Source organism: Chlorocebus sabaeus, chromosome 25, assembly GCF_047675955.1.
Source record: "Chlorocebus sabaeus isolate Y175 chromosome 25, mChlSab1.0.hap1, whole genome shotgun sequence".
NCBI lineage: Eukaryota > Metazoa > Chordata > Mammalia > Primates > Cercopithecidae > Chlorocebus > Chlorocebus sabaeus.
The window spans coordinates 28,144,535-28,167,141 of NC_132928.1; the positions used below are offsets into that span (position 1 = coordinate 28,144,535).

General features: G+C 51.5%; 1 protein-coding gene across 1 annotated transcript; it reads left to right on the plus strand.

Annotated features, from left to right (window-relative positions):
• The first annotated feature begins 451 nt into the window (after nt 1-451).
• TNNI1 (troponin I1, slow skeletal type) lies at nt 452-19,061 on the plus strand. Its single transcript, XM_007988971.3, has 9 exons — nt 452-509; nt 4,388-4,417; nt 5,077-5,080; nt 6,957-6,998; nt 7,565-7,696; nt 9,106-9,195; nt 10,689-10,865; nt 11,786-11,895; nt 12,964-19,061. The coding sequence occupies exons 2-8, from the start codon at nt 4,407-4,409 to the stop codon at nt 11,891-11,893; spliced, it is 564 nt and encodes a 187-aa protein (XP_007987162.1). The 5' UTR covers nt 452-509; nt 4,388-4,406; the 3' UTR covers nt 11,894-11,895; nt 12,964-19,061.
• The last annotated feature ends 3,546 nt before the right edge of the window (nt 19,062-22,607 follow it).

The window sequence follows — 22,607 nt, forward strand, 5'->3', positions numbered from 1 at the left end:
TCATTTCCATAATGCCTTATAAGAGATGCAGGGTTAGCCCAATGGTCCTCTTCCCCCAGCTGCTACTTGCCCTTTTGGGCCTTCCCTGTGGCCCCTTGCTCTCCCTCATTCCCCCTCCCGGTCCCATCTCTGTTCAGTCCCCACACCTGGTCTGGCTGTTCTCTGTAGCTCGAGGTGCTGGTTTCACTCAGTCGGTGGCACCTATGTGCACAGAATTTGCCTCTGCTCCTGAGCCACAAACTCGCGTGGCTTTCAGCCTGTGTGCCTGTTGTGTGCATCGCAGCACGCATCTGCCCTTTGAGGTGTGCGTGTGTGTGTGTGTGTGTGTGTGTGTGGTGGGAGGGGTGGAAGGGAGGAGGGGCAGCAGGAGGGGGCAGTGGGTCTGTTCTATTTTTACCGGCCAGTTGCTGCTGGCCACAGTTTTCATAGCCTCCCCTCGGCTCTGCCCCTCACAGTCTGCAGTCTACGGCGAGGCGCAGGCCAGCCCATCTCCACGAGGACTGAACAAGGTAAGCGTCTGCAGCCCAGGACTTCAGATCTAGGTTGATCCCAGGCAGAGAACCTGGGGCTTTTGTTTAAGGAGAAAGCGAGGTCTTGGAGCTGGAGAAAACCATTTCTTGCCTGTACAGTTGGTTTGTTGGTAGAACATTCCTAAAATACTCCCACAGCATTTTGTCCCACAGAATGGCCTATCTCTTGCAAAACTGTTGTGAGAGGTGAAAACTTTTCCTGGCCATTTGGAAGCTGGGAGCGAGGAGAAGAATCTTCTGTGAGGTTCCTTAGGAGCCCCAAGGCTGCCTAAGGGATGATGTTTTCACACAGGATGCCCAGCAGGGTGTGGGAGGGATAGTGCACCCAGGGGAAGGGGTGGCCCTGGGATCAGAGAGCTGGGTGAGCGCTCAAAGTCAGCAATACCTGCAGCGGAAGAGAAGCAGGGTGCCTGGCGTGCAGGACTCCCAGGGAGCGTAGAAGGCAGGGCCAGAGCCCCCTGCTGACCAAGGAAACTATCTTGCTTCTGTGTTCTTTGTCTTTGAGCAACGCTGTTAGCTCCCTTTGCCCATCCCTCTGTACTGCAGCACAAGAGCAGGGGAGGGCAGACCGGCAACCCCTCTTGACCGCTCCTGCTCAGAGCTCCTGGCTCCGAGGAGCAGCAGTAGATACTGGGGGTCCTCTTGGAGGAAGGCAATGGTGGCAGCATTTTGGGTTGAGGCACAAGAGCCAGTGAACCCATAAGCCAGGGCAGTATCCACAGGGCAACCCAAGGCTTGGGGCAGGGGGCCATGTGGCAGTCCCTGACTTGGGTGAGGGCTGAAGGCAGCACCTACCACCGGGTTTGGGAGTCACAGTCCCACAGCAACTCTGAGATTAGGCTTTGCTGTTCAGAGCTCAAGATGGGGGTGTGGTGTGTGGTAGGCAGCCCAGCACCATGGGCCTGGGAGTGTTAACCGTCAGGCAAGGAAGACAGGGATGCCCTTGAATGGGGTTCCAAGGTCAGGGGGTGGGGAGCAGGGGGAAGCACATGAGCCTAACTAGATACTTGTGGATGTGATCATTGGGTGTGCAGAGATCAGTCCTTTCCCCTATATATACACTCTCTCTCTCTCACACACACACACACTCTCACACACAGTCACTTACACACATTTACACACACAGACTTAATCTCATAGTCTAGTTGATAGTCCCTGCCATGCTGCAGAGCCTCAAGAAAGGGAAAGCCCAGCTCTGAGGCAACCACCAGAGACTCTTTGCTCCCTCCCGTGGGTGGAGGATTTTCTCATTATCTCCTTGCTTGCTACTTGTGGAGGAGATGGAATCCTGGCTCTCCAAGCCTTCCCGTGCTATCTACATCCTGACTTATCAGTCCTTGCTTGACTTCCACACAGCCTGGCAAGGGCCCCCGTCTGGTGGGTGTCAGAGCACAGGCTGAGGCCTCTTGCCTGACGTGGGACCCCTTGGTCTGGCATTTGTCAGTGAGGCAGGCTGGGGGCAGGTCCCAGAGCTTGGCATGAGGTGCAAATTGGCCTTGGCAGGTAGGGCCCCACACTGGGGACGGTTGGCTCTCTCAGGGAGAGAGGGAGGCATGGTCACTGCCAAATGCCCACCAAGGACAAGGCACATCCCAGGGAGACAGACACAGACCTGGTGCCCTCTGGACACTGGCATTCCTGGAGGCTGATGATGGACAGATGGGCCTGGAGGTGGCTCTTCGCCAGCTGGTGTTTCCTTTGGATTTCCTCAGCATCTTTGGAGAAGCAGAGCCCTCAGAATAAGCAGCTGCCTATAAAATCTAATTCCAGCCAAGCATCTCAGGAATTCATGGATTGTCTCCATACCCCTCCCTCTGTACCCCAGCATGACAGCTGAGACTCTGGGGTCACACTACCCCTCCATCTCCTCCACCCCAGCCTTCCCCTCCCCTGGTGGTGGAGGCAGAGGTGGAGGCAGAGGTGGAGGGAGGCCCAGAAGGCTTTCTGATCCATTGGTAGATTCAGGGGAGGTGGCCAAAGCATGTTCACTGGGGCTGGGACAGTGCTTCATGGGCACAAAGTGAAAGGAGAGAATTAGGGCAGAGGAAGGGGTGGCTCCGGGAGGAAATTATTGGCAGGCACTTTGCAAGTGTACTTTAATTCCCTGCCTCCCAGACCCCACAACCAGGTTCTTGAACCAAGTCCAAACTCCTGACCCTGAGCTCCATGCCTGCCCTCCCCTCCACACACACACTGGGCTCTCCCACCCTTCACCTCACAGCCTGGCTCAGAGTTTCTGTGCGCCCCTGCACACCTGCCCCCCACCTCAGCTGTCCCCTTCCTTTCCCTGAGCTTTTGCACAGTCCCTCCCTCCTCTGGCATTGGAATGCTCTGTGTCCAGGCCCAGGCAAGACGGTGAATTATGTCTGGCTTTGGAATATCTCCCTCTGCAGCCTCATGGACCCCCTCTTTGGCCTGGGCCCCAGGATCACCTGGTCAAGGGGCTTCAAATTGTGCTCCATGGCCAAGTATCCTCACGGAAGACCACAGGGCTGCTGTGGTAACCCCCTTCAACCAGTGCCATTTGGCTCTTTTTGTTTGTTTGATTTTTAAGTTCAGGAGTACATGTGCAGGATGCGCAGGTTTGTTACACAGGTAAACATGTGTCACCGAGGTTTGTTGTATCAATTATTTCATCACTCAGATATGAGAGACGTACCCGTTATTTTTCCTGATCCTCTCCCTCCTCCCACCCTCCACCTTCTGATAGGCAAAATGCCATGTTGCTTATACTGATTGGATTTATTTTACTCCCAAGTAAGATTTGGTTAGAACAAAGGATTCAACCAAATAAAATTGATTAAATATTATTTTAATTAATTAATATTAATTAATAATAAACATCAAGTGGAAACCCACTGATTTAACCCCTAATTTTGCAGAGAGGAAAACAAACCCAGAATGGGGAAAGACAGACTTGGGTGAACACAGGATTTGCCCTGCCTCGCGGCTTATCCTCCCCCACTCAGGGCCTCTCACTGCCCCACCCTGGGGGTGCCAGTTGCATTACCATCTGTGGATGGAGTTGTGCCACATGGCAGCTACCCGTATTCCAGCATCCACTCTGCTCATTCACTTTCCAGGCCTTCCTCTCTCTGAGCCTTTCAATGACCACTCTTAATCCACAGGATAAAATCTAAACTCAGCCTGTCCTTCAAGGCCCTCAAGAGTGAGCTACAATCTCAATTTTTTTTTTTTTTTTTTTGAGAAGAAGACTCATTCTGTCACCCAGGCTGGAGTGCAGTGGCGCGATCTCGGCGCACTGCAACCTCCGCCTCCTGGGTTCAAGCAATTCTTCTGCCTCAGCCTCCTGAGTAGCTGGGATTACAGGCATGCACCACCATGCTGGCTAATTTTTGTATTATTAGTAGAGATGGGGTTTCACCATATTGGCCAGGCTGGTCTTGAACTCCTGATCTCATGATCTGCCCACTTCAGACTCCCAAAGTGCTGGGATTACAGGCATAAGCCACTGTGCCTGGCTGCTCTCACTTTCCAAGCATATTTCCTATGGACTCCATTCTGTTCTCCACCGGGCTTAGCAAGCTTTATCTGGAAAGGGCCAGATAGCTTTGTAGCTCACATAAGGTTTCTGTTGCAAATTCTTAAAAAAAAAAAAAAAAAATCTTGCAACTCTTTAAGTAAAAACAGGCGGGGGCCCAGGTTAGGCTTCGGAGCTGTAGTTGGCTGACCCCTGCCCTGCAACTCTGTCCCATCTTGACCTGCTGGAATCCAGTGTGTCTGATTTCTTCCTTTTGTATTCTGACTCTGTCTCCTAGGCTGGGCTCCCAAGGCCCAGCTGGGTGCGGGGCAGGGGTTTCTACTTTCCCTCATGAACTGTTCCTCTGTGCCCCCAGGTGCTGTCCCGCTGCCACCATGCCGGAAGTGTAAGTAGTCTCACTGCCATCTGGGGCCCCAGGAAGGCAAGTCCCTTTGCCACAGACAAGCCCCACAGTGGAGGCACCGTGTTTTCAACCCCCAAAGCTTTCCCCTAAGAGACCAGGTCCTCAAACAGGGACAGCACTTGATGGTTTTCCCCGTGCTGCCTGTGTCCTCCCAGCCATTGAGCAGAACTCACTCCCAGGTTGCCCTGGGAGCGCCTTTTTGGCCTGTGCCTCAGTTTTCCTGTCTTGATCTAACACGTGAATTGCGTGTACCAGGCCACGACTTAACACTGACGCAGTAGGTGAACAAAGCTTTGGGAATTTACCCACACGCCCACGGATGGATGCTTTCACGTTACTGGAACCCTACCCTAAGGCTTCCCTCCCCTTCCACCACTTCTCCCCAACTTACGATGCCCAGTACCTCCCAATAAGAATGCCCGGTAGTTCAACGGGCTGTTGAGTTTTTATTCTGTTCTGCCGGAACCTTGAACTGCTCCCCCTGCCTGATGCCCGATGAATCTCTGGCTCACTGTTGTCACCGGCCCCCTCCTTCCCCAAGCTGGTCTGTGAGGTTCTGCGGCCGCACATGTAATCCTCATTGTTCATACTCACTCTGTGTTCTGCTCTTTCCCTGTCCTTCCTGTGATGGATGCCTGAAGCGAGGTAAGTGGTATTTGGGGTATCTCTGTCCTGGTTAAGTCTTCCGACTGGTAAAGGTGGGAAGGTGGGGTTGGCATCTGAGGAGAGGGGAGAGCTTGTATTAAGCCCTGGTGGGAGTCTGGGAGGTGTAGGATATTTAGTGGCTGAACAAATTCCCAGGAGATGGAAACATCAGGCGAAGATTCTGGATGTGGGGTTTCCTAGTGTCCAGGGAGTTGCTGTGCCAGTGTACAATGTCACTGGAAGGTTGTCCTGGGACTGGTACTGCAGCAGGGCTGGGTGTGACTCTGCATCTTTGCTGAGCACAAGCTCTTCCTCACCCACTCTGAGAGCTGGTCCAGTCCTGGGGGGACCATCCTATTCCATGCAAAGCTGATCCTGTGCAAAGCTATATTTGAGGGGTAAGGGATAGTCATTGGGTTATTCCACTCTTGTCCAGTGGCTGAACATTGAGCGAGGAGCAAAGAGATGTCCTTAAATCCCTCAGGTGTTAGATAACCCTGACACTGGCCATTCTATACACTCCAGACTTAACAGGCTGCTGAGATCACAGCCTATATACAGTCCAAGGATGGGGATGGCAGGGATAGGGATGGGGACTCAGGGATGGCAACAGTGCGAATTAGCGGTATTGATGGAGGGGACATTTGGCACAGAGATTCTCGGAAAGAATTGAAAATGTTACTTTTGAACATTCATATGAATGTTGAAGTTTTGCTGAGGCTCGTATTAAAGTGAGTCCTCACTGACTGATGGTCAGATGAGGTGACCATCAGCTCACTCACCAAGTGGTAGGGAAACAAGATAGCAGTAAAACATTTGCCATGTGTACATTACAGTGTGTAAACCATGGTAGTAATGCTTAGAGTCATAGGCTCTTTCTTTTGAAATCACACTTATCTGAAATGTAACAGAAATCTTTAGGAGAGGAAAAGACAAACAAACCACTCTGAACAGTCAGAATACAAGTTACACATTCCATTTGCTGAAACTCATCCATTGTCTCTCATGAGAACTTCCCTCTTAAAGCCTAATCACTTCTACTTTACACCCTGGAATAACATTGGAGAGCCATGCTCTCCCAGCTTGCAGCACATTAAGTCTAAGTAGGATGCTTCCTGCTGGCAATGAGAAGTGATCACCTATGGCCCGGAAGAGATACTAGTGCTCGAAAGGCATCACGGTCTCATTAGTTGGGGGCCAAGCAGCCCTACTCACCTTTGCCACCCCTGAGGGACCACTGTCACAGGGCTAGGACTAGTAAGCAACAACATGTTTAGGATTTCTGATAAGAAGATTAAACAGTGGTTTTATATCTTAGAAAGATTTGTATGGGTGATGTTAACATTTTTAAAAGTTTTGAGGTCTACATAGATACATTTCATTTATTTGGGAAATTCACAGCTTATTTATGCAGCATGATAGATCATCAAGGTATTGCTGTATTACTACCTGGAGTGTGAAAACATACATAGCTTTTATGCTTTTCAAAGGATTTGCACATCCATGATCTCATTTCATCTGCAATAACTCTGTGAACTAAGCAAGGGGGGGGGGGTCATAATATCCTTATTTACAGATGAGGAAAGAGGTGCCTGTAGAAGCCATGTGACCCTCATAGTATCTTACAAGATTTCAGCAGCAGCAGAATCAGAGCGGGAAGTTAAGGCTTCAGCCCCTAGGTCAAGGTAGCTGACTGCAGCCTTGTCTGAACTGCAGGGGTTAAATCACAAAGATGAGCTTTTAAGGCACCACAGGGTGAGCAGAGGATTCTGGATAAAGACAGAGAACCCTGGCTGGCACTTGTCTTGGCCTAGACCAGAATTCCAGTTCTGCAGCCTCTGCTTCACCACCTGTCTCTCTCTCCTCTTGCTCACAGAGAAAACCCAAGATCACTGCCTCCCGCAAACTCTTGCTGAAGGTGAGGTTGGGGGCTGGCTGCAGGGGGATGCCCAGTGGGAGGCAGAGGGGCAGAGAGCCGACTCTGAAGGGATGTGGAGGGTTATGGAAAGGAGAAAGGAAGGAGGCCAGAGTGAGGATGATGAGGGGCAGAAGGAGTCCAGCATGGCTGGAGCCAGTGCCAGGCTCAGGTGGTCAGTGGGTGGGATCCTCGAGTATGGATCCTGGCACCTGCCTGGGGTCCCTAGAGTAGGTGGTGACCAGCTTCAGAGTGGGAAGCTACTCATGCAGGCAGAGAGACTTCCTTTATTCTCGTATGTGTTTTTCTCTTTGGAGCTTTGTGAGTCAAAACAGACAGTAAGTGGGTAAGAGGAAGACTGTCAGGGGAAAACAAGTTCCAGGACTCCAGGAACATTGTGTGTGGCCACTTGGTGTACCCTCACGCACAGCCTGTCCGTGGCCGCTGCATACACTTCTACACTAGACGGTGGTCTCAGAGTTGGCCCAGCCTGGGGCTGTCCTCGCCTCATTCCCTGATGCCAGGTGGGAGATGCGAGGCCCCCAGCTCAGCAGGTTTGTTCTGTCCAGAGCCTGATGCTGGCCAAGGCCAAGGAATGCTGGGAGCAGGAGCACGAGGAGCGCGAGGCTGAGAAGGTGCGCTACCTGGCAGAGCGCATCCCCACACTGCAGACGCGTGGCCTGTCCCTCAGTGCCCTGCAGGTGAGCCCGGCAGGTGGGGCAGGGCAGGATGGGGTTGGAGGCACTATGTGGGTGGCTCCAGGGACCAGGCGGCAAGAGCCTGAACTAACACCAGCTCAAGGTTCCATAATTTACAGGGCACCCCTCACTTCCATGGTCTCATTTAATCTTCGCAACCACCTGTGAGGTAGGAACATTAGATTCCATTTTACAGGCACTGAACTGAGCCTTAGAGGGGAGGCGTGACTTGCCTGGGCTGGGCGGACCCAGGGGCCCAGTTTCACAAGCGGTCAGGGTGGTGGCATGGAATGGGGAGGCGGCCAGGGTTTGGAGAAGCCCCACTTCTCCAAGGACTTGTCTATCCTTTCTTAGAGCTTGGTCTTTAACGTTTTCAGAACACTGGTAAATTATTTAAATGCCAGTGATTACAGAGAAAAGAGACTGGAAGGAAATACATCAAAATGTTACTAAGTATCCCTGGGTGGTGGCATCACTAGGTATTTTAATTTTTATTATTTTTGTTTAATATATAGTTTTCAAAATGTCTAAAATTAAAACATTACTTCAATCATAAGAAAACTATTTTACTTTGCTGGGCACAGTGGCTCATGCCTGTGATCCTAGCATTTTGAGAGGCTGAGGCGGGAGAATCACTTGAACTCCGGAGTTTGAGACCAGCCTGGGCAACATCGTGAAAGTGAGACTTTGTCTCTATAAAAAATTAAAACAATGAGATGGGAGGATCACTTGAGCCCAGGAGGTTGAGGCTGCAATAAGCTGTGATGAAAGAATACTTTTTTTTGAGACAGAGTCTCACTCTGTTGCCCAGGCTGGAATGCAATGGCATAATCTCGGCACACTGCAACCTCCACTTCCCATGTTCAAGCCATTCTCCTGTCTCAGCCTCCTGAGTAGCTGGGACTACAGGTGCATGCCACCATGCCTGGCTAATTTTTGTAGTTTTAGTAGAGACGGGGTTTCACCATATTGGTCAGGCTGGTCTTGAACTCCTGACCTCAGGTGATCCACCCACCTTGGCCTCCCAAAGTGCTGGGATTACGGGGATGAGCCACCATGCCCAGCCAAGAATACTGTTTTTTGTTTTTATGTTGTTGTTGTTGTTTTGAGATGGAGTCTCACTCTGTCGCCAGGCTGGAGTGCAGTGGTGTGATCTTAGCTCATTGCAACCTCTGCCTCCTGGGTTCAAGCAAAAGAATACTGTTTTTTAAGAAAGCACGACATATAGACAGGAGAACAGAGGGCATACCCTTTGAGCTATTGCCTGTCATGAGCCTCAGAGTGGAGGAAACTGTCAGCTCCTCTCTGGATCCCAGGTCTTGTAAAGGAGCTGGGGAGAGGGTCAAGCGCTGGAAACTGATGGCTCTGTTCCCCTCTTCTTTGCGCCTGCCTGATCCATCTGCCGCCCCCAGGACCTGTGCCGGGAGCTGCATGCCAAGGTGGAGGTGGTGGATGAGGAGCGATACGACATTGAGGCCAAATGTCTCCACAACACCAGGGAGGTGAGTCTAAGGAAGGGAAGGGGCATGGCCAGGATGGGCTAGGCAGGGGCATGGGCACGGATGCAGCAGCCATGGGAGGTCCCCTCTTTCCGCAGGGCCTGGAGGGGGCCACTTAAGCAGGAAGCTTTGGTTTCTCCGCCCTAGCCCCATAGGGCTGGAGATGGGCAGAGTGGATAATCACACATGAAAAGTACAAACTTCCTTCTTACCTGCCATGTGGGCTCATCAGCCTAACAGAAGCCGCTCTCTTTATCCACCCACACAAATAATCATATGCCTGTTAATAACGTCTTACCTTTGTGAAGTGCTTTCATGTGCGTTATAGCCTTTGATCCTCCCTATAGGCCTGTGGATGAAGTCAGGGCTATTTGCACCTTGCAGAGGAGAACACTCAGGATCAGAGAGGCCAAGGACTTGTTCTAGGTTGCACAGTGGTGGTCCTGGGACCAGTGCTGGTCTCTGACTCCCACTTCGGTGCTCTGTGCTCCCTTAGCATGGAGTGTGGGAGGATTAACTCCATCCAGACCCTGTTCCAGTAGGGTGGGGCAGAACAGGGAAGGACAGGGCTCCTTTGGGATATTTGTCCAAGCAGTGAGGAGGGGGCAGGGAGGGAGCACAAGTCACTTCCCTCCTTCCCACTTCTGCCCACCAGGAATGATATGTGGGGTCACCAAGCTCCTAAGAATTCCCTCGAGAGATAACACCCTGGAAATTCCTCCAGGGGTCTAGGACCTGGAAGTTTATCACCCTGCTGGACCAAGGCTGTGAGCTGCTTTGAAGGCTCACTGGGGAGGAATAAGTTAGAAGCAGAGATGAGGCTACAGGAACAAAAGGAAGCAACCCTGCACTGCAAATAGGGCTTCCAAACCAGACAAGTCTCAGTCTGGTGGAGCTACCCCTTTTATTCAAGGTCACAGTATTAGCAATGGCTAATAGGCTTTATCTGTCCGATTAACCATCCATTTATCAGCAAATGTGCAGTGGCTATTTGCAAAGGGGTGGGTGGGTCTGACTGTCCTAGAGCAGGGTCTCCAACTCTTGCGCTGTGGACCAGTACTAATCCGTGGCCTGTTAGGAACTGGGCTGCACAGCAGGAGGTGAGCAGTGGGTGAGTGAGCATTCCTGCCTGAGCTCCGCCTCCTGTCAGATCAGTGGTAGCATTAGATTCTCACAGGAGTGTGAACCCTATTGTGAACTGTGCATGCGAGGGATCTAGGTTGCGCACTCCTTACGAGAATCAAACTCACGCCTGATGGTCTGAGGTGGAACAGTTTCATCCTGAAACCACCCCACCACCTCTCCGTGGAAAAAGCGTCTTCCACAAAACCAGTCCCTGGTGACGAAAAGGCTGGTGACTGCTGATAGGTCTGGCTTCAAGGGTGGACAAATTAAGGTGTATCTCTGGTTGGAACCCTAGCAATCTGAGGTCCTTAGGAAGGGTGCCCTGTGGCTAGCTCCCTCTCCAGTGAGCCCCGGGCGCTTCTCACCTGCAGATTAAGGACCTGAAGCTGAAGGTGATGGACCTCCGTGGGAAGTTCAAGCGCCCGCCCCTGCGTCGGGTCCGTGTCTCGGCTGATGCTATGCTCCGGGCCCTGCTGGGTTCCAAGCACAAGGTGTCCATGGATCTGCGGGCCAACCTCAAGTCTGTGAAGAAGGAAGACACAGAGAAGGTGAGGTCCCTTTCCTCAGAACCTTCCCCTCTCTGCCCTACCAGCTTTCCCCTTGTCAACCCCTCACATGGCCTCAGGCAGGCCCAGGAGCTCCTGTTGGAGGCCAGTCAGCTTGACAGAGAGAATGTTCTAGAATGTTTTGGAAGACCAGTGTGGGAAGAAAGAAAGAAGACTTGCTCCCTTCCTTCAGGCTGTTCCCAGTCTGATGAAGAAACTAGGACATAAAGAAAGCTAGACCCCAGACTGAGACATGAAGTAAAAATCTTGTTCCCAGTGTGAAGAGAACGTGGAGATTTAGGGTAATGTTGGAGGTGACTGCCTGGTCACCACAGGGAAAGGAGACAGCAGCTCATCTTGGTCATAGCCACACACGAGCACAGACATTAGCGAACTGAGTTCAACCACCCAGCAACAAATTATTCAAAGTTGGTTGAACTCACAGTATATGTGCCCCAAATTGATAGGCTCTGTAAGGAACAGGGATGACAGGAACATAGTCTCTGGCCCAAGCAGCTTCAGAGGAGAAGAGATAAGCCAGGCAGTATACTGAGGAAATGGAAAAGCAGTCACATTCGCAGGGGAAGGCTTCTTGGAAGAGGTGGCCTTGAGCCTGCAGAGTGCCAGACCAGGAGGGTGGCATGGGGCCTTGGAGGAGGTTTTGCTGAGGTGCATTGAGGTGGGAACTAGCCCCGTAGCTGCCACTATCACCCAGTGCTCCCAAGCCACACAGCTTCCTGTGGGGCCTTGGCTTGGCCCGGGTCCACCTGCCTGGCTGAGTCCTAGGACCTAAACAGCTGGGGAGGGGCATTGGGATTTCTTATCATCTGAGGAGACTGGTTTTCTATCACCCCGCTTCTCTTGAGCTGGGGGGGGGGCATCCAGCCTGGTAAGTCCCTGATGTGTGTGCCACTTGTCCACAGGAGCGGCCTGTGGAGGTGGGTGACTGGAGGAAGAATGTGGAGGCCATGTCTGGCATGGAAGGCCGGAAGAAGATGTTTGATGCTGCCAAGTCTCCGACCTCACAATAGAGGTACCTAGAGATCAGCTCCCTTCTCTGGGGTCCATCAGAGTCTAGAGGATAATGAGGGAGTCCACGATGGGCAGGCAGGTTGTACTCAATGTGGTGCAGGGACAAAGGCACTGATGAGACTGATTTGAGTCGGCTCTCCTGGGCTCAGTCCTGGCTCCAGCACCGTGATACCTTGGGCATGTCATTTCTGTTTAGGGGCCCTTTTTGTTCCCCTCCTCTATGAAATTGGGGGCTGTGTTAAATCAGTGGTTCTCCAAGTGTGGTCCCGGGACCAGCAGCATCTACATCACCTGGGATGTAAATGATCACCTCCCACCCCAGGTCCACTAAATTGGAAACTCTGGGGTGAGACCAGCCTTCCAGGTGATTCTGATGCACATGAGAGTTTCAGAACCACTAGGTTAGAGGATCCCTGGGGTCCTTTCATCTCTGACTTTCTGAGAATCTATGCTCTTTTAAATACCTCCTGGTGATGTCCTTTATTTGTGCTCCCTGCGAAGTACCCAGCACTCACAGTACCTGTTCCCAAGGAGCTACCACTCAGAGAAGCTAAGACTTCCCACTCTCTGAGGAAATAGCTGGAGAAACTGGGCCAAGCAAGGAAATCAGGCCACATAAAACCCTCTGTGGAAGTGCTGAGAGAATGTGCAATAGGGCAGGCATCCACCAGATAGCACTGGTCGGAGCAGGCTTTCTGGAGAGGAGGAGTTCTCTGAGGACGTGATGGGCAAGTGTTAGCTGATAAAGGGAAGGGCACGTTAAAGGGCTGATGGCGCAACAGAAGCATGGAGGTGGGAATTAACCACCCACAGAGTAGCATGGCAAGGCCAGGTAAGAGCTGAGGGCCGCAGTGCAGAGGAGCAGTGTGAGGGGTCCCAAAAGGGGAGAAACTGTGCCTGTGGGCTGAGAAGCTGAGGTCTTGTAGGAGCCCCTATGAATGAAGATCCAGCAAGGGGTGCGCTAGGGGTGAGAAGCCCTGGAGACTGCATGTGCTGTAGGTAAGTCAGGGATTCATGCACTGCACACAGGTCCCTGGGAACTGATGGCTTCGCCTCTTTGTCCCTACAGGCCAGCTTGCTGTGCTGCGCTCTGAGCTCCTGCTTCATGCTTCTTCTCCAACCCAGCTCACTCACTTCTCTGCCCGTGTCTGGAGCATCCCTTCCCACCTCCCCCCTCACTTCTTCCCTCCAGCCTGCATGCCCTCCTCTGGAACTGGGATTAAAGAGATATCCAAGAGGCAGGACAAACGCGAGTGTCTGAAGACCTCACCCCAGCAGGGTGGGCTCCCACCCATCCATGAGGCACTTGGGGCTTCCCAGCTACCCTGTGGTGTAACAGGTGGAGGACGAGGAGGGAGTGAGAGCACCTTTCCTCTAGCCTTGTGCCACACCCCTTCTATGTGTGTACAGTGTCCACAGCCATCTTCATTAAAAATCCAGTTTCCTGATCATTTCTGCAGCTCTGACTGTGAGCATGGAGAAGAAAGGGACGACTTGGGGCTTGTGAAGAGAGGGCTGTGCTGGGCTCCAGTCAGCCTGTCTGCAGTCCACAGTCCAGGATCTGAAGGGAGGGCTAAGGAATTGGTGGCTGCTTGCCAGGGTCCCCTGGGGCCCCTTCTGCTGAGTCCCTGTGATGTCACACAGCACACACTCACCACCCAGGATGCTCAGCTCACCAGAGCCCTGACCTCCAAGAATTGACCCCGTCCTGCCCCTGACTCTGGCCATCAGAAGAGGCCTCTTCATTCAGAGCCGCTTCTCCTGCCGGATTTCATACTCTCCTTCCTCTGCAAAGCTAGATTAACTCTCCCTGATGTCTGCTGGGTGTACCTGACTGCTCCGGGCTGAGAGGTCAGGGCACTTTCAATCCCTCACCTAGTCCAGCTGCACAGGGCAGGAGGCCTCACAGAAGAGATACTTGCAGTTCCAGGCCTGGCCACCAGGTGACTCCTTCCTTCTGTCCTGGGCACTCCTGTCCGTCCCGCCTCTGCTCTCCCCACTTTCACTCACCCTCCTCCCAATTGTTTCCCCTTCACACTCCTGTACTGGTCCTATCCCCCAGGACTGATTCTTTCCCGGAGGGGGGGGGGCAGCCACTTATCTGTCCTCTGGCTCAGGTCCTTTCTCCATCCCACTCACTTCTGGGTCCAAACCCTGGTGAGGGCATAGGGCATGCTGGGGTGGAGTAGGGGTCTGGGGCAGCCCCTCTTCCCCCAGCATACTTGTGAGAGAGGCTTCTGTGAAGCAGAGACCAAAGTTCTGACTTTCCTTTTTTTCTTTTTTTGAGATGGAGTCTCGCTCTGTCACCCAGACTGGAGTGCAGTGACAAGATCTCGACTCACTGCAACCTCTGCCTCCCAGGTTCAAGCGATTCTCCTGCCTCAACCTCCTGAGTAGCTGGGATTACAGGTGTGTGCCACCACACCTGGCTAATTTTTGTATTTTTAATAGAGACAGGGTTTCACCATGTTGGTCAGGCTGGTCTTGAACTCCTGAACTCATGATCCGCCCACCTTGGCCTCCCAAAGTGCTGGGATTACAGGCGTGAGCCACCGCGTCCGGTCAAGTTCTGACTTTTCAGGGCAGTGGGATAGTGACTTCTAAGCTAAGCCTGCAAGGGAAGTGGCTGGTCCCAGATCTAGAGTCCCTTGGCTTTTTGACCACCACAGCACTGGCCCCAGGAGGGGCTGAGTTATCAGAGCAGCAATCCTTCCACCCACCCTACTGAGTCCCCATTCTGCCCTCAAATCCCATGTATTATCTGCCATAAATGCCAGGAATTGGTACAAAGTGCAGTACCAGCTACTCCCTGGGGCATGGTCTGGCTCCGTGGGCTGCTGGCCTGCCAGCCCCTTTCAGAAAACATGGCAGTGGGAACCAGCAACTTGGGCTACCTTAGGGGAAGCAGCACTCTGCCCAGGGTTCTTGCTATAAATAGGTCAGTGGGCAGAGAGGCAGATGTGTGCAAAAAGCACAACCCCAATCACACACACAAACCTGTAGGCACAGACACACCCAGTCTCAATGCACGAAGTTGGAGAACCTGACAGGGCTGGTCCAGGCCACAGAGGATGGGGTTAGGCTTCATGCCTTCATGCCCAGGCAGCCACAGAAACCCACTCTTCCCCACCTCACAGGGCTCCTCCGGTTGGCCTGGGTCCAAAGCAGTCTCCTTGTTTCACCTTTTCCAGCCCTTCCCTAGAGCCTGGCCCCAAGTTCCAGAGTCAAATCCCAGTTTTGCAGTCAACTATTAACCTGGGGCCCTGGCAGATTGGGGTATCCACCCAGTCATGTAAAGGCAGGAGACCTGCTCTGGGCCTGACTCAAAGCAAACACGTGGGTGCAGAAGGCCTGTGGGAGGAGGAGGAGGTGGGGCCCACTCAACACACCTAAGCCTGTGGCCCTCTAGGAGGGGCAGAAGAGCCAACCAGAGGGTTCCTGGAGGTCATCGGGTTCCTCCTTCTGCTTCCAGGCAGGAACAGACCTAATTCATCTCCTATGAGGATGGAGCAAGAGCAAATATAGGCATAGACACATCCAGAGCGCAAGGATTGAGAGGCCCCGTGGACAAGGGGAAGGAGAGCTTGTGGGTGGGAGAGGGATCTGTGGAAGTGTCTGTTGTAGCCAAGAATGCGGCCTGAGGGTGAGAGGCCTGGCCTCTGGAGAGCCCTGATTTTACTCCAGTCCTCTCTCACCATGGAGGGTCGACACCACCCAGCCTGGACACAACACCAGTAGAGCTGGGAGCTGGGGCCTGCCACTGAGTAACAGCTCACACATGTAGCACACTTATGTGTCAGGCACCAGCGTGTGCACCTTAATTCATTTAACCTTTACAACAACCCTAGGAGAAAGGTACGGCTACTATTCTCATAGTACAGTGGGGAAAACTGAGGCACAGAGAGGTTAGGGACTTTTCATGATCACACAGCTAATAAGTGGTGGGCCCAGGATTCAACCCAAAAAGTCTGTTAGAATCCATACTGTTATTGACTATTTTAATAACAGCATTTCAGTACTAGTAATATGTGATGTTAAATGCTTTATCTGAATTATATAATTGCATTCTCACAAAAATGGTACATTTGTTAGCTCAAATTTACAGATAAGGAAATGGAGGCCTGGAGAGTTCAAGTAGCTCACTCTAAGTTACAGGGTTTGCTAGCTGCAGACTGGAGACCGGATCCCAGGTCACTCTGCCTTGGGGTTGCCCTTTTCTGAGAACAGACTGGCCTTAACAAAGCCCAACCAGCCACTTTCTTGGAAGGACACAGCTGGGGGTTAAGGGTCCTGCATATGCACCCGGAGAGTCCCCACATCCCTAGTGAAGGGGAAACATTCAAAGGAGGTGCAAGTGACATCCAAATGGGCTAAGGTGAGGCCTTCTTGCAACCTGGGGCCCAGGCTGAGGGTAGAGGGATGGAGTGCTACTTGGGGGATATCTGTTATTAATCAGCACACAACAGCTGGGTGAGCATCCCCTCTCTCTGCAGCTGGTGGAGATGGACCTGGTGCTCCTCTCTGCTTGGTAGGAATGACCAGGGCAGGATGCCACCTGCTACACCCTTGCCTGTCCCAGAGCCCTTGGGGGACCAGCTGTTGCCCCCACCTTTCTCCACAAGGTGGCCAGTCCCCACGGGGCAAGGAGGCCAAGCTCAGCTGTGTGTCTGAGCCCACTCAGCAGCAGGCATGATCAGGGCAGGGCCCAGCGCTCAGGGCTGCTGGGGCTAAAGTGCCTTGCTGAAGGAGGGGCAGAGTTAAACATTAGCCACAATGGCCCCCCACGAAGTGAGTCATACTCCCCACAAGGCTCTGGGCTGGGCAGCCGGGGGCCAGGGGAGAGCTTCGTTCCAGGTGGGTGACCAAGCTGCGGAAGCCCGGGACAGTTCGCTGGGACCAGTGCTAATGGCAGCTTCTTCTCCTGACCCCCATCAGGTCTCTTTCCTCAGACATCCCCAAAGCTTGTCTGCCTGTGGGTCCTTCATTAAAGATGAGGGACAAGGGTTTTCTCTTCCTTCCAAGACATACTTCTAGGCTGGCCTGTGGGTCCCCTGAGACCAAGGCTGAGCAGGGTGAGCCTCGAAAACCCCACAGCACTGGCCTAGAGCACTGTGGTCAATGTCTGAAGGACCAGAGAGGGAGAGTGACTTGCTCAAGGTCACAAACCTAACTGGAACTAGGAAGTAGGTCCCTAGACTCCCAGTCTGAGAAAATTGGACATTGACAGGGCTTTGGTTCCTGGCCAGAGGCAAAGTCCCAGGGACCCAAACAGGCTGCCCATCTCTGGCCTCAAGTCAGCACCCCAACTGGCTCCAGTGCCAACCATTGGCCTCTCTCATTGGTTGGCACAGGATGGGTGAGCCTGGCCCTTTGCTCTGGGTTCAGGAGAGAGGTATGGCCTTGCCTGGCAGTCAGGGGAAGTGTTCCAACCTGGGAGCCCCTGGGGGAGAAGCGTGTGTGTGAACGCTTGTGGCCACTCATCAGAAAGGGTGGAGTGGTGTGTGTGCGTGGGCATGCCGAATGCAGGGTGATGACCTGTCTGCCTGCCCTGAGTGTCACAGACACCTGGGTGTCCCCTGTATTAGTGCCTCCCAGATGCTCTTCTCCTGACTGGCTCTGTGCGATCCAAATTTCAACTGCTTCACCCCACAGTGAGGAAACCAGGGCCACAAATGTAGTGAGATTTTCATAAAGCTAAATGTATTCAGTGGAAATTCCTCTGATCTAAAAGCATGCATGCCTTTATTTCATTACTGGAGTATTAAATTAGCCCTTACTTATGGAATAGGAGGACAGTAGGTGGCAATTGTTTTCTAACTCTCTTAGTTCACAAAATAAAATGGTGGCAGCACAATGTCACTATTTATATTAAATAATATTGTTAGTTTGTAAAAACCAAAAGCCAGGAGTTTACCGTCCTGGATTCTTTAGGGTGTGGGTCTTATCACTTCATTCAATTCTTCCCTTCTCCCAAGAGTGCCACAAGCATGACAGTTGCTCAGCTGAGACACATGAATGGGAACAGAACTGAAATGTCAGGATGTGACCTCAAGCCAGCTGGTTGGGGCTGGGGATCCCCCTAGATCTCCACTCTGTCCTCTCTGAGAAAGGAGAAGCTGCCCTATGAGCCTTTTTTTCTGGGGGATTCCAGAGGTTGAATGTCTGTTCTGAGGCTCCTCAGAACCTCAAGGGAGGGGACGAGAGTGATGACCCCTTGCCCAACTACTGGCTGAAAAATCTTGAAATTCCCTGACTTTGACCAGGGAGTTCCCAGTTGTGCTAAGCCCTGCCTGGTAGAATCTCCCTGGAGGAAGTAACCAGCACACACATACGCTTTTAATGTACGTATAAAGAATCGTAAAGTGAATACCCATCTGCCAACCACTCATTTTAAGAACTAGGATATTGCACATACTTTTGAAGCCCTCATGTGTCCCTCCCCCATTACAATCCCTTCCTCTCCACAAAGGTAAATACAATCCTCAATTTTGTGTTTGTTATTCTTTTGGTTCTCTTCATAATGTTACTACATATTTATGAATTCCTAATACATCATTGAGTTTTGAATCTTTTTGTAAACCTTACTCAAGTGCATGCATTTTGCTTTTTCCCTCAATGTTAAGGTTGTAAATTCATCCCTGTTGATAATTGTAGTTCATTCATTTTCACGGCCATGAAATGATGAAATGATGAAAGCACCATTCATTCCCTTTCCTGCTGATAGACATTTAGATTTCTGCCACTGCCAATTGTGCTGATTTGAATATTTAAGAGTCTCACTTCTGGTGCTCATGTTCAAGAGCTTCTCTACCTAGTAGTGCAACTGTTGGGTCGACAAGAATGACATCCCCACTCTTGCTAGTTGTACCACTTACACTCGCATCAGCAACTATGAGCTGATGCTCATAGTTGGTTTCGGCAGATTCTGAAGACAAAGGATGCTGGATACTTAACCCCACCTGACCTCAGCTTCTTCCTGACCCAGCCTCCTAATGTTACTCTGGGCAGGGGCTCTCAGGCTATTTGGGTTTTCCTGTTCTTCCCAAATCAAGTTAGTGCAATTCTCTAAACCTTTATTAAGCACCAACTCTGCCAGGCATAGCGTTGAGGGGATACTGAGGCAAATAAGACATTCTTTTTCTTCTCAAGGCACCTACAAGATGCTTGGGGAGCCAGGACATGGGCACAGATAACTTGAACTCCAACCTCTCTGCTCACAAGGAGTCATTCCCTCCTCCTTCCTACTCAGTATGGGCCCTTGGGGACTATGGAAAACACAATGCGAAGCTGTCTCCTGAGCTCCCCGACTCCAACAACCAATCATCTGTTGGGCAGCTCCATCTGGCTGTCTTCAGAGACCTTAAATTCGAATGAGTAGAGGCCAAGGATGCTGCTAACCATCTTACAATACACAGACAGCCCCCGACAACAAGGAATTATCAGGCTGAAATGGCCATAATGCTGAGGCTGAGAAACCCTCGGGGGTCCAAAGTTACCCCTCCCCAGGTCCCCTGCTCTCACATCCCTGTCTCATCAATGGCACCTCATTCACCCAGTCCCTCCAGCAGGGAGATGCGAGTCACCTAGATTTCTCCTCCCTCACAAGCCATAGTCAATCAACTCAGTCCTAGCCATCCAGCCTTCCAAAACTCCTGCCAATACCTTCTCCTCCCCACCCTCCTGGTGCCCTTGCTCAGGGCCTTCATTTCTTTTGTCAACTATAAAAAATAGCCCCCTAAGCAGTCTCCCTTCCAGTGTGATCTCTCGCCACACTGCCTCCAAACCCTTCTCATTTTCTATATTCAACTTCATTCTACAGGATAAAGGCTGTTTTTTTTGTTTTTGTTCTGTTTTTTTTTTTTTGAGACGGAGTCTTGCTCTGTTGCCAAGGCTGGAGTGCAGTGCAGTTCAGTGGTGTGATCTCGACATACTGCAACCTCTGCCTCCTGGGTTCAAGTGATTCTTTTGCCTCAGTCTCCCAAGTAGCTGGGATTACAGATGTGTGCCACTACGCCCAGCTAATTTTTTGTATTTTTAGTAGAGACGGGGTTTCGCCATGTTGCCTAGGCTGGTCTTGAACTCCTGACCTCAAGTGATCCACCCACCTCAGCCTCCCAAAATGCTGGGATTACAGGCGTGAGTCACGATACCCAGCTAAGGCTGACTCACTCTTTAGTACAACACACAAAGTCGTTACTATCTGTCTCTAACTTTTCCTTTCAGCCTTGGAAGGGGCTCAGTGCTTCAAGCAAACTAGTCTTCTCTCTGTTCCACACACACCTTTCATGTTTATGTCCCAATGTCTTTGTTTATGCTGTATCCTATAGCTGGATGCCCTTACGCCCTTTCTGACAATTGAATTCCACTTACCCTTCAAGGCCCAACTTAGATGTTCTTTCTTGTGTGAAGACTTCCCCAGTCCCTCCTGATGACACAATTTTCATTTTTAATCACAGTCTGACTTGAATGAGGCTTGGGGTATATGTGTGCTTGTGTATGTGTGTGTTCACCAGCATGTGTGTGTCTTCACTGATAGACTGAGAATGTCCTGAGGTCAGGAACTGAGTCCTTATCATCTTTGTGTCACTGAATGTCAAAGCCACTTGTTGATTACAGTGGGTAGAACACATCCCAGAAAAGATGTGTTCAATTTATAACTTCTGGTACCTGTGAATGTGACCTTATTTGGAAATACGGTCTTTGCAGGCATAATCAAGCTAAAATGAGGTCATACTAAATTAGAGTGGAGGGATACTTGAACACAAACACAAGAGACACAGGGAGAATGCTGTGTGATGAGAGAGGTAAAGCTTGGAGTAATGCAGTTGTATGCCAAGGAGCTCTAGGAAGAAGCAAGGAAGGATTCTCCTCTAGAGTCTTTGGAGAGAGCCTGGCTCTGCTCACATTCTTTTTTTTTTTTTTTTTTTTTTTTTGAGACAGAGTCTCGCTTTGTCACCCAGACTGGAGTGCAGTGGCGCGATCTCTGCTCACTGCAAGCTCCGCCTCCCAGGTTCACGCCATTCTCCTGCCTCAGCCTCCTGAGTAGCTGGAACTACAGGCGTCCACCACCACGCCCGGCTAATTTTTTTTTTTGTATTTTTAATAGAGACGAGGTTTCACCGTGTTAGCCAGGATGTTCTTGATCTCCTGACCTTGTGATCCGCCTGCCTCGGCCTCCCAAAGTGCTGGGATTATAGGCATGAGCCACTGCGCCTGGCCTCTGCTCACATCTTGATGGCAGACTTCCAACCTTCAGAGCTGTGAGAGAGTAAATTTCTGTTGTTTAAAGCCACCCAGTTTGTGGCACTTCATCACAGGAGCCCCAGGAAATGAATGCACTGATTCAGCACCAAGTGCAGTAGCTGGCACTTAGAAAGTATCCCGTAAATGTACAATGTCTGCCCTCAAGGAACTTTCTGGGCACTAACATATATGACATTCACTTTTCCTTACTTCTAGGGTTGTCTGCATACAAACTTTCCATGTCTGGGCTTTTATATTTGTAGGGAGGCTATTCGATTTGGGGCTTTTAGAAACCCCACTGTTTCCTGGCTTCATGAAGTGTCCCTGGCATGACCAGGCTTCAGATGACTTCATAGGAGTATTTTTCTTCCTGTGTTGAGGTGTCACCACTGACCAGCCATGGGAAGAACATTCAGTAGGTCCCCAGGGAGACAGCAGCTTCCCTGACAGTGTCAGGCCCCAGGTCAGAGGATGCAGGGACCTAGACTGTTGGGGTCCCCTCTTTCTCTTTTCCTGTAAACAGCAAACAGCTCCAGGGCCTGCCTTAGCCTCTGTTCAGAGCTCCCTGGGGCCTTGTCGACGTTCATCTGCTCACTCTAATGTCACTAGCAGGGAACTCATGCGATTTCCACAATCTGGAAGGAAGCAGAGCAAGGTATCATAACATCCACTCCACAGATGAGGAAACTGAGGGAGTTTGTTCCAAGTCACATAGTTCACAAATGTCAGAATCAGACCTCAAGTGTGCAAGTTACCAGTACAGTTCTCATGTCCTGGACCTCATCCTGCCCCTCCTATGCCAAGAAGGAAGGCTCCCTGGAGGAGGGGGTACTTTGGGAGGGGGAATCTCAACAGGCTGGCTGTGTGTGTGTGTTTCCAGGCTTCTGCCCGGCAGCCTGCTTGCCCTTCACCATGAATCTCAGGGCTGGAGGGCCTGAGATGAGCACCAAAGAGAGGCTGAGGCTGGGCAGTGAGGCCCAGGAGCATGAGGGCAGTTCCTACTCCGGCTGCTTTTCTATCTTCTCATCCTGGCGCTGGCGGCTGTGCTTCCTTCCTCTCAGGGCAGGAACTGCAGCTGTGCCTTGACCCTGTGTTTCAGATCCATCAGGGAAGATAAGAATCCCCATGCTCAGCACCTGACCTTCTCTTAGCCCACCTGACGCTGGTTCCTGGAAAGAAAGCACCTGGCCCCGCACCAGCCCGGATGGGCACATAAAGGGAGCCAGGTGGTACCGGGGTGTCTGAGCTGTCTCACGGTGCTCCAAAATTCGAGTCCTAGATATCTGTGTTTAATCTTTCCTCGGAGAAGAAAAACTGAGCTTCTTCTGCCCCTATTATACACCCTGCCACTTCAGCCAAAGTCCAGTATCAGAGAGCAAGGACAGTGCCTTTGACATATTTGTGCTTTCAGGCTGTGGGCACACAAATGTTTGCTGAATTGAGTCTAAGATTCTCCCTTTGGGTGGGGCT